The 11421-nt window shown below is 42.6% G+C and overlaps 2 protein-coding genes across 2 annotated transcripts in view; one reads left to right on the top strand and one right to left on the bottom strand.

Moving 5' to 3' along the window:
* LOC103364260 (zinc finger DHHC-type palmitoyltransferase 14) overlaps positions 1–1005 on the bottom strand; it is a 24588-nt gene extending 23583 nt beyond the window's left edge. Inside the window, exon 1 of the mRNA XM_008291319.1 lies at positions 332–1005. Coding sequence (XP_008289541.1) covers positions 332–651 — 320 coding nt within the window. The 5' untranslated portion in view covers positions 652–1005. The remainder of the gene's footprint in view (positions 1–331) is intronic.
* Positions 1006–2883: 1878 nt separating this feature from the next.
* Positions 2884–9092, top strand: tmem242 (transmembrane protein 242). The gene is made up of 4 exons (XM_008291318.1): positions 2884–2988; positions 3767–3867; positions 7768–7905; positions 8326–9092. Exons 1-4 carry the CDS (start codon positions 2904–2906, stop codon positions 8458–8460), a joined length of 459 nt encoding a protein of 152 aa, XP_008289540.1. The 5' UTR covers positions 2884–2903; the 3' UTR covers positions 8461–9092.
* The last annotated feature ends 2329 nt before the right edge of the window (positions 9093–11421 follow it).

The following is an 11421-nucleotide window of genomic DNA, read 5'->3' as shown; positions in this document are numbered from 1 at the left end:
AAAAATCAATATAAAGAGACGGTGAACAACCACAAAGAAACACAAAATCAACATAAACAGAACATGACTGTGAAACCACACAAAACAACCCCAAAATGAACAAAACAGACACACACGGCAACCAGACGGGTACAAACCAACCACACAGACACACAAAACGTGGACATGTTTATGATCTTGTGTTCTTGCAGCTGCAGTGGGAATAATTTAGTTTTCTGGAACAAGTTTGTGTCTCTGCTCAGCCGGGGTCAAAGGTTGTTTTTAGGTTTTTGTTTGAATAAAAACTGAATTTAAAATCGAGACTTTCAGACTAAAGTGTGTTTGGACTCACTCGAAGGTGAAGAAGAGGCCGCTGGTGAGCAGGATGAGGACCAGGGTCAGGTAGAAGACCCCGGTCTGCCTCGCCATCATGATCCTCCCGCCGCAGTAGAAGCGGTTCCTCCCCGGGAACACCTGCCACTTCCTCCGGGGGTTCCGGCTCCTGTGGGCCGGGCAGGACGGCGGCTCGCTGCCCTCTGCGGGGGCCGGGGACCCGCAGCTGCTGGTGCGGGTGCAGATCTGGTTGTACTGACCCGGCTGCTGCTGCTGCTGCTGCTGCTGTTGTTGCTGGTGGTGGTGGTGGTCCAGAGTCGCATGGTGCATCTGAGACATGTGTCCTCTCAGGTGAGCGCAGGTGAACGACGACGCGGTGATTAGAGAGAAAACCGATTCGGAGCAGCGCGCGCTTGTCGGTGCTGCGTTCAGGCGCTCCGGAGCTTCAGTCCGCCTCCAGCCTCGATCCTCGGGTCCGGGAGCCAGAACCAGAACAGAGCCGACATTTTCTTTATTTGTTTATTTATTTATTTTACCGCTTTTTAATTTCGTAAACAAACACGAACTCGTGGTCAGACGCACGAGCGCTGGCTCCACATCCAGAACCCCTCCACGACACCCCCGCCTCGCGCCCTCCGATCAGCGCCCCGATCACATACTAATCCGGCTTCTCGATCCCGGGATGCTGGGTCCGGTTGTGCGGGTGAGCCGGGGTCCGGGTCTGGAGACAGGAGCGGCTCCGGAGCTTCAGATGGTCCGTGTCGGTGAGGAGGAGGACGTGAAGAGCATCCTGATCCTCCGCAGAGCTGCTGGAGCTCCGACTGCACAGATCCTGTGTGAGGGAGGCGCCACTCTGGAGGAGGAACACAAACCTGACACACCAGCCGACACCTTACAGGCAGAGCTGTGGGCTGAAAGAGCCACAGGATGGTGAAAGACTGTGAATAGTAACTTTTACCAGAGTTTTGTCTGTCAGGTTGCATCCAGGTGGTCTCCTCTGTGGTGGTTTCTGTCAGGGAGCTGCATTTTGAGGACCTTGCTTTAACATGGCGACCACACAGTTACTCCAAACAGAAGCTGGCTTCTTTAGCCCACAGACCCTGGAAAATTAAAAAAAAAACCAACAACAACCAAAAAACAAAAACAAAAACAAATAAAAACAGTTTTGGGTTGAATAAACCTTTAAAACCACAACTTGTTGAAAGTGCTATTTTTTAAAGCACTATCTATTTCTATCTATTATTTAAGTTTGGTGTAGCTTTAACTGAAACATAAATGTTAAATTAAACTCCCAGTCTTGTCTTGTGGTGACAGTGGATGGGGAAGAGATTCTTCAAATGCAGTCTTAAATTGCAGACATGCCCCCCTGGTCAATCATTTTAATTTTAGAATGCTGTAAAGGTGTGATTGAGGAGGGAGTCTCAGAAAGTGTCAGCAGGTTTTCCTAAAAAACAAACTCTAATCTGAAATTAACAAATCTGCTGCACTCGTCAACACAGAGTCACATTTGTGAAAGCTTTATTCTAATTATTCTATTCTCCTTGTATATATTGTACATTTTATTATTGTTGTTGTTATTATTATGATGCATATGTTTAGTGCTGCTGTAACAATGGAAACGTCCCCCATGCAGCATGGAGAGCAACAAAGGATGATCTAATTTTATCTTAATTGTGAACACAAAAGAATGCAATCCCATTGCTTTCCCCCCCACATCCAGACCACATCAGACCAAGCTTGCATCAAATAGCACGCCAACTAGACGTGTCAAATTTGGACTAAATGATCAGACAGACTTTAACGACTGTTGAAAACACGGTTTCACATTTTTAAAGATTGATTCTGTTTTGCGGGCAGTTCTTTGATCTGGAGCTGCTCTGCTGCTGACTGGATGGAGAAAATGTGATATAATCAACTTTCTCTTGCTTTCAAAAGTATATGAAAGATTTAAAATGCCTGAAAGTAGGTTTATAAAAAGGCTAAGACTAAAAGGAATAGAATAGAATAGAACTTTATTGATCCCTTTGGTAGAAACCCCAGGGAAATTGCTGCACCAGCAACAACAACAACACAACACCAACAACAAAAAAGGCCACATTTCACAACACTGACAGTGTTTCATGGTGTGTTTAAAGTCCACAGCTTTGTCCCACGTTTGTAAACTTTTACTTTACCACAGTTTAGAGAGAAAAATACACTCTTAACTCCATTTGAATTATCTGACAGTTTTAATTGTTAGCTACAGAGCAGATTAACGTGTAACACGCAAAACATGCTGCAGATAATCAGATCTAGTCTAATTTCACACTTGAATAATTCTCTGAGACGGAGTGAGACCTCCTGATTGTCACCTCAAATTAACCAGCATTATAGCGCGTCAATAAACAATCTTTGTATCAGGATTCCGCCTGTATGAACGAAATAAACACATGCTTAATTTACAGTTGGGAATAAAACGTATTTCTATAAATACATTTTTATTTTGTACCACAGACTTTCCTCATTCGTACAAAATTAAGCACATTTGTTTCTTTTCGTTCCCGGTGACGTTGTTTCTGACCGGTCGTTTTACGGAGTCGGACCGCAGCAACATGACAGCGGCTGGTGGCAGCAGAGTTATGGATGCAGCAGAAGGAGCAGAAAGAGACAAAGACGAGAAACTACACGTTATAAAAGGCAAGACAGCAGTCAGCTGGTTAGTTAACCGGGTTAGCCTCGTATTAGCAGGAAGTGTTCTCCGGTTCTGCCGTTTGTTTTCTGTCTGAGGTCACAGCAATGTCGAGCTGCTGCACCAAACTCCAGTCAAAAGTCTGGCATTTTAACGCGCATCCAGTCACTGAGAAACCAGGAAAGAGGAGATGCGGTAGTTTAAGGTTAATAGCTTAACGGAAATTCCGCTTTAGATGATAAATGTGATTAAAGATTTTTCCTGAGACATTAAGTTCTTCTGCTCAGTTCGGCTCAGTAACGTCCATGAATCAGCCTGTTTATATATGTTGTTTTGTTTTGCTTTTTACTTACTTTTTCCTGGACTAAAATCCACTGTGGCGGGCAGAGCACCATCATGGATTTTACTCAAATTCAAAGTAATATCAAATTATTTTGGTGCCGAATGTAAAACCAGGTACAGAGCAGTATGGTGTGTTTGTGTGTATAGTGTGTTTGGCTTCATTAAATTCTTAAATATTAAAATTAAGAGTTTTGCTTTGGGTGTTTCTGCGTCGATAACAGGTGTCCACAACTTTGCCAAGGTTGGTTCCATATCACCTGCTGTGGTTTCCTCCTGCACAGATACTTTTTCCTTTTTTTCCCAGTTTTGCCAGAGACCTTTGCACAGGACGATAAAAATGCATCCATGGGCTGAGGTTTTGTATTGTTTTTAAAGCAGCTGGTTTCAACCTAACGGAGATTTCTGAAGTTTCCAGATATCACAGACATGTTTTTGTGTGTGCAGGTGCAGCGTTTCTGACCACGGTGGCGTCTGCAGGGATGATCGCAGGATTTGGCTCCACGTTGGCACTGGCCAAGAAGAAAAGCCCAAACTGGTTTAATAAGGTACACGTGTCCTGCCAGAGGGTTTGAATAGTTTTTCTTGTTTGTTTCTTTTTTTAGATTTTTGTGGCTTCCAGTGGAAATCTCTCTCCTTCTTGGAATCGTACCTCTGTGTAATCTGAGCACACTGTCATTAAAGACACATTTTTAAAGGCACCGTGATTTCATCTTTCTGAAGAAATCAGTTTCTCTGATGTTTGTTTTGAGTAAACATCCTTAAATCTGTTTAGAAACAACACAAAAAGTAGCTCCTTATAACTGCAGAAGGTGCCTGAGATTTTATAGGTTTTTAAGTATTTTATAATGTCACAATAATCCAGTGGTCGTTGTCGGTTACACTACAAACAGAAGCTGCTAATATCTAAATCTGTTGCATTTAACGGAGGAGATTAAAGTACGTAAAAGTACTTAAAAAACCGTAATCGCCATAGTTTGTGTTATAAAACAATAGAGTTGTAACTCATTTATTTCTGGACACAGTCATGAAACACACATTTCTGTATCCTGTACGACTCAATCTGGCACCGTCATTAGCACTGTGGCCTCGCAACAAGAAGGTCGCCGGTTTGCGTCCCGGTGAGGACACCCGGGATCTTTCTGTGTGGAGTTTGATGTTCTCCCCGTGCAGCGTGGGTTCTCTCCGGGTTCTCTGGCTTCCTCCCACACGGTCCAAAAACATGTTGAGGTTAATTGGTGATTCTAAATTGTCCGTATGTGTGAATGTGAGTGTTCTTGGTTGTCTGTCTCTAAGTGTAGCCCTGTGATAGACTGATGACCTGTCCAGGGTGTCTCCTGCCTTCACCCTAAGTCAGCTGGGATAGACTCCAGCCCCCCATGACCCTAGTGAGGATTATATAGATGATGGATGGATGGCTCTGTCTTTCTGAGGATGTCAGTATCTCTGATGTCTATCATAAGTTAATATTCATAAATCCACTCAGAAATAATAATAAAAAAACACTTCTTATCAGTGCAGAAGTTTGAGTGTTTTTAAGTTTTCTTCAGCGTCACAAGAGTCCAGTGTTTTCTGTCTGGATATCTGTGGGTAAATAACACACAGGAGCTGCTCATTGCTAAATCTGCTACTTTAAATGTGATAAAGTAAAAACAAAAACAAGCAGAAAAACAAGAGACTCGAGCTCAGAGTTTGTCTAAAGGGGGACTCACGCCGTTAGACTCCTGCATTCAATCAGCTGCAGCCAGAAGCGTTTGGGTACTTTGGACCACAGCCTCAATTATACTCAACTGTCTGACTTCATTTATCCCCAACTTGACTACATGTTCCAAGTTTTTAGAACAAATGTCACACTAGAAATATATATTTTTTTGTTTATTTTTATAAACTGAATGATTTGTCAGTTAATGAAATAATGTTGATAGTGTGATCAACTGCAGCCATGTATTGATATATATGATATTTTGGTTGGAAAAGCGACTTTGATCAGAGCTGATACTGTCAGCTGGTAGTCGACAGTCAGTCCTTTTGGATTAAATACTGGGTTTCAGTGTGGAGAAGCTTCTGATTGACATCAGGTTGTTCACGGTCACGGACACATGAAAACGGTGTAATGCTGTTACTGGGACGTCTGTGATGACGTCTGGTTTCCCTCCTGACTTGTCTCCACACATTCCTGCAGGAGGTCAACCCAAAAACAGTCCGGAGAAAATAACGCTCCATAAAAGCTCAGCGTGGCGTAACGCATGTTGAGACTCGATCTCGTCCCGTTAACTGGAACTGTGCTGTTATTGGTGCCTCACAGGACCCGATTAAACGTGACGCACATGGACGTTCGTGTCAAGATAAACTTAGCGTGGAGACAAAATCGAGGCTTGTAGCTGGACTCTATTTCCGTCACAGACTCGTCTTTGTTGTCTGCGTCGAGCCTCCGGGCCTCAGGCCGAGCAGAAATTATCAACATGTGAAATGCGATTAAAGCCGGAGCGGCATGTGGTTGAGGGCTGCTGTGTTAATATTCACGTGTTCATCTGCTGCGTTTGGACTGCAAAGCTTCTCGAATATTATATCGTTGAGCTATTTAATCAAACTATCTACATTATTTTTTTAACTGACAAATCATTTAGTTCATAAAAATGAACAAAGAAATCAATTTCTAGTGTGACATTTGTTCTAAAAACTTGGAACGTGTAGTCGAGTTGGGCCAGAGTTCAGGCTGAACCACCAGCTCAGAGGTCAAAGACAGATGCAGGAAAAACAGAAGCAGCAGTTTAGGTTATAAATGCTCAGTATTAATCAGATTCAGCCTCCTGAGTGTAGAACATGTTTCTGCATGACTCTGGAATTTAACCTTTATCCCCCTATGAGAAAGAGTCGGTGAAATACGAAGATTATTGACTTTGTCTAGAACTCACACAGAAAGTAACGTTACATTTTTCTTTGTGCACGGACAAGAAATACATCATCCATCCATCCATCCATTATCTATACACCACTTAATCCTCACTAGGGTCATGGGGGGCTGGAGTCTATCCCAGCTGACTCAGGGTGAAGACAGGGGACACCCTGGACAGCTCACCAGTCTATCACAGGGCTACACTTAGAGACAGACAACCAAGCACACTCACATTCACACCTACAGACAATTTAGAATCACCAATTAACCTCAACATGTTTTTGGACTGTGTGGGAGGAAGCCGGAGAACCTGGAGAGAACCCACGCTGCACGGGGAGAACATGCAAACTCCACACAGAAAGATCCCGGGTGTCCTCACCAGGATGCGAACCGGCGACCTTCTTGTTGCGAGGCAAAGGTGCTAATGACGGCACCAGATTGAGTCGTACAGGATATAGAAATATGTGCAAACTCTACGCAGAAAGATCCGGGGCGTCCTCACCAGGACTGGGGATCTTCTAGCTGTGAGGCGACGGTGCTCACCACTGAGCCACCTTGCAGTCACAAGAAATACAATATTAAGCTACAGTAAGATGCAAAATACAAAAAGTCTTAACAGAAACAGAAGCTTAAAATGTATTTTTAAACTCAAATATTCAGTTTATAGAGCAATTTTCATAATCAATTGTTCATTTAAATCTGTTGTTTGTTGTCTGTTATAGTCAATTATTTGTTTAAAACTAATTTTGAGAAAATCCTGCGGTTTTGCTGCTTTGGCACCTTCGTTCACATATTCCAGCTTCAGACTGCTTCAGTCTGAGAAGATGATCACTGTGTCAAGTCAGGTTCATCGGGTTCCTCCCCGACCAATCAGCTTTCACAACCCATGTGATGTCATCAGGAAGGAGGAGCCAGACTGACTTCCTGAAACAAAACTGTAAACAACAACCAGTGGGGTCATGGAGATTTTAGAGGTCCTTGTGGATGTTTTAGTGGTGTTTGGAGAACATTTAGAGATATTGTTTATGATTGTGCAGCTCTTTAAGGAGGTTTTAGTGATCTTAGAGGTTTTGGTGGTCTTCGTGAAGGTTTGACAGATTCTTGTTGAGGCTTTAGAGGTCTTCAAGGAGGTTTGAGAAGTCATTGTGAAGGTTTTAGGATTCTTTAACAAGGTTGAACTTCTTCAAAGGGGTTCTAGAGGACTTCAAGAAGGTTTTGGAGTTTCAGGAGAGATCTTAGAGGTCATTGCGGAGGTTCCAGACATCTTTAAGATCGTCTTGTTTTCGTCAAGGAGGTTTTAGCAATCTTGAAGACTATAGAGATCCTTGTGGACGTTTTACAGGAGATTTTTCATGTCCTTGTGGGGGTTTTAGAGATCTTCAGGAAGATTTTACAATTCTTCAAGTAGGTTTTAGAAATATTGGAGGTTTTAGAGGTATTCAAAGAAGGTTTACATGTCCTCCAAGAGGTTTAAGAAGTTTATGTAGAGGTTTTAGAGATCCTTCCACCTTCATGCAACATCTTACTGTCTGTCCGGTTGTTTTCTCTGCAGGGTGTTGCAGCAACAGCATTAGTACCAGAGAGTGGAGCATCTCTGGCTCTCAGAGCTCTGGGTTGGGGCTCGCTGTACGCCTGGTGTGGAGTCGGTCTGCTCAGTTTCGCTGTGTGGAAAGCCCTCGGTGTCCACAGTGTAAGTGTCTGTAAACCCACAATTTACTGGATGCACTCAGTGATGAGTTTATTCTGTGTTTCAGACAGTTCCAAGCTTCATGTGTTCAGTATTTAGGCTGCGGTCAGAGTTTCCTCTGTGAGGTCTGAAGGTCACCTCAGACTAAATCTAGAAGCATCCTCTGACTGAGCAGCATCACTGTATGAGACTGAGGGGAAAATACTGAGAGGGATAAAGCTGACCAACAGTTGTATAATTTCATGGATAAAATTGAAACGTTTTCATTAAAAAGCTGTGAAATGTCAAGATAATTTTAAGAAGAAATAAATTGGAGAACACATGGAAGGTGATCTACAGTACTGCTAAGATACTGATGAAGGAAACACAATAAGCTGACAAGAACTTGTTTTGATGGATGTTCTCACTGATAATATTTTCCAGTTACCTGAGTTCAGACATAAGATGCAGTCCTTTTTCCCGTCCATACCGAAGAGTGCCGAAGCTGCAGCTGGATCTGAACCTCTGGACTGGGACTCCGTGTTCAAGTCAGAGTCGCCTGAATCAACGAGAGACTGAAAACACACAAGGACATCAGCAAGACCTCTGCTGTTGTGTTTCCAAGCAGCTGTTTCTTTTGTTTCGCTCCGGAAGCAGCTGAAAAACTGGACGATCTACTGGACCAGTTTGTTCCTGGTCTGGCTCCCAGCAGCCCTCTGGGTTGACAACGGTTGAGTTGTTGTACAGTTGTGAAATGACCGAGCTGTGAGTTTTGGGACGAAGACGTCAAATGTGTCGAGGTGAACGTGAAGATCTGTCATTGTCCTCCACAGAGGATGCTCCAGTCAATATAGTAAAATAACATCCATGTTACTAAGCATTTACATGATTCTCTGAATGCGATCTTATGATTTCAGTCTCACTGTGCTGCTTTGTTGTTTTTTTTCTCCCCTCAGCTTTCTGTCACATTTGTCCTGACAGCAGTTTAGCTTCACATTCATAATTTTCTACTGTGGTGGTTTTTACAGCTGTGAAATGAATATAAAGGAAGCAGAACGCCACTGAAAATGTGTTAAATTCTATGTTAAAGGATGAAAAACAAGATCGAAAGGCCAGGATATGGTGCTGAAGTGATGCAGGAACAAACACAAAAAATGTTGAGGAAAAAAATCTGTAAAAATTTGTGAATAAAAATATTTTATAAAATCACACATTTTCTCATTTATAATGTGTCCATTATGTTTGTACATTTTGCGACACAAATCCCAGTTGAAGCTGGAGTCTATCCCAGCTGACTTAGGGTGAAGGCTTGGGCCTGTGGGAGGAAGCCGGAGAACCCGGAGAGAACCCACGCTGCACGGGGAGAACATGCAAACTCCATGCAGAAAGATCCCGGGTGTCCTCACCGGGACACAAACCGGCAACCTTTTGCTGCGAGGCAACATTGCTAACCACCGATCCACTTTGCAGCCCCTGGTATAAGTACAGCACAATCCAAACAAATCTGATTTAGACTGATTTAAATACAGCTGAGCCTAACAAAGTCCAGATTAGACCATGTCTAAATACAGCCAAATCTAAATAGATTCAGTTTAGACTGAATTGAATGCAGCTGAGTCTGGATCACTTCAATTTAGGCTGATTTGAATGGAGTCGAGGCCAAAGAAATCAAGTTCAGAATGATTTACAGCTGAGTCCAAATAAATCCAACTGAGACTGGTTTCAGTCAAATCTAGATGTAGAGATGAGATATTTGATTTAAACTGAGCTGAGTCCATGATGTCCTTAAAAGGCCACCGTACAAAGGATTATGTTGATTAAGATGATAATTTCTCCTCTAGTGCCACCATCAGGGCAAACTTTATATTTTTTCCCTTTATAAAGCTAAAGATCTCGGAATAGTAAAGTTAAAATGTATTTTTGACCCTAAAAACAGCTCCACAAAGTCCAGCTTACGAGCCGTTTTACTGGCTTTTGATCACATTTGAGCATTGTGAGGGAGAAAAAGTATGTTTGATACCAGAAAAAAATTAAAATACAAAAATCTACAACTACATGACAGTTTCCCTTTGCAGTGTAATGAACACTTCAGTCTTACATGGGCACAGAAGTGCTACTGAGGAATCACGCTGAAGCACAAACTTACCTTGTTCATAGATGGCAGTTACTCACTTGAGCAACTGAACCTTAAATTTCCTTTAAATCTTCTCAGTCTCAGTACATCAATAGCACATCAGTGTCTTCCTAAATGTGATCCAAAAATGTAGTTAGATCCTGAAAAACATCTGTTTAATGTTTCCACAAGCTGTAAAATAATCCTGTCACACAGTTTGAACAAATACAGTAAAAGTGTGGTTTTAAAATACGGCCATCGCAGTGAAACATTTACCTGCTGCTGCTCAGTCCAGAGACGCTGACATGACGAGTACAACATTAATGTGACGGCCACGGTTTGATAGCTCACCAAATATTCTGCTGCTGCTTCAGCCTCAGGTGTCATCGTCTCCGTCCTCGGTAGTCCCTACATTTAAAGGTTAACACTGGCTTATTTCTGATTGCTGGATTTTTCATGAATGTGGACGTTGTGGTGACAATTAGCATCGTGACCGTAGGAGGTCTTTCACAACTACTTACCTGTTTAGGAAGGAATCCTCGAGGACTCTTCTGACAATTTGGAAGAAAAAAAATACATTGTCCACTAAATTCTCTTCTGTCCAAGCTGCCATCTTTGTTTTGTCTCTGAAAACCAAAGTGAACGTTGAGATCCTCTCAGAATTTCTGGCTCAGGAAGATGAGGAGCATCCAGAGTTACCTGTGAGGTGAATCTTCATTTGGACGAACAGCTTCTTCTGCCCAGGATCAACATGTGGAACTCATGGGATCATTTTAAACTCACATGAAGGGAAACACATGTTTAAATTGGATCATGCTAACTGTGCATTCTCCACCTCTGTTGTAGTGTTTTGGGACAAACAAATCCTGAACCTCCTACAGCTTTCCAAATAAACACAACTGTCTCTGAGTTCGACCGCCAGTAAACACAGAAAGCAGCCAACTGGAACAAACATCATGTCCAGCTGCAAAAGGACTTGGATCCGGCTGGTTGACTGAATCAGCCTGTATACATTCATCTGCACACTGTGGTTTGTTAACATGGTGTTTTCATGTCTTCTGGTGAAACTTAAAACACTAACTGTCGTGATCGTCTTGTGGGCGATTATGAGGACAATCACAAGTCATTTCACCTTGATGGTCGACTATATATAATGGAAGTAAAGAGTAACTAGAGGAGGAGTTGAATCACTTTTGCCGGAGACCAAATTAAAGATCAAACTGGAGCTGAAGGACAAAAAAACCCTCCATTTTCAAGAAAAGCAGGAGAGCTCCAGTTTTCTGGACATAGTGTGAATAAAAAGCTGTGGAGAGACTTTAATCACAAAAAGCAAAACATCCTCCACAAATGTTTATAACCTTTGCACGGCTGCATGGTAACATGCTCATTTTGTAACTGGTTTTGGCATTTTCTAGCACATTTCTCAG

The sequence above is a fragment of the Stegastes partitus genome, unplaced genomic scaffold (genome assembly GCF_000690725.1).
Source record: "Stegastes partitus isolate 25-593 unplaced genomic scaffold, Stegastes_partitus-1.0.2 Scaffold734, whole genome shotgun sequence".
Lineage (NCBI taxonomy): Eukaryota > Metazoa > Chordata > Actinopteri > Pomacentridae > Stegastes > Stegastes partitus.
Note: the sequence above shows the minus strand (reverse complement) of the source record. Positions and strands in the feature narration are given on the sequence as shown.

What these genes read in the sequence shown, in the direction of transcription:
- tmem242 (XM_008291318.1), top strand. Translation starts at nt 2,904, where the DNA reads ATGACAGCGGCTGGTGGCAGCAGAGTTATGGATGCAGCAGAAGGAGCA. An exon ending in GCCCAAACTGGTTTAATAAG is followed by an intron (nt 3,868 to 7,767) that starts GTACACGTGTCC and finishes TTTTCTCTGCAG; the next exon opens with GGTGTTGCAGCAACAGCATT. An exon ending in AAGCCCTCGGTGTCCACAGT is followed by an intron (nt 7,906 to 8,325) that starts GTAAGTGTCTGT and finishes AATATTTTCCAG; the next exon opens with TTACCTGAGTTCAGACATAA.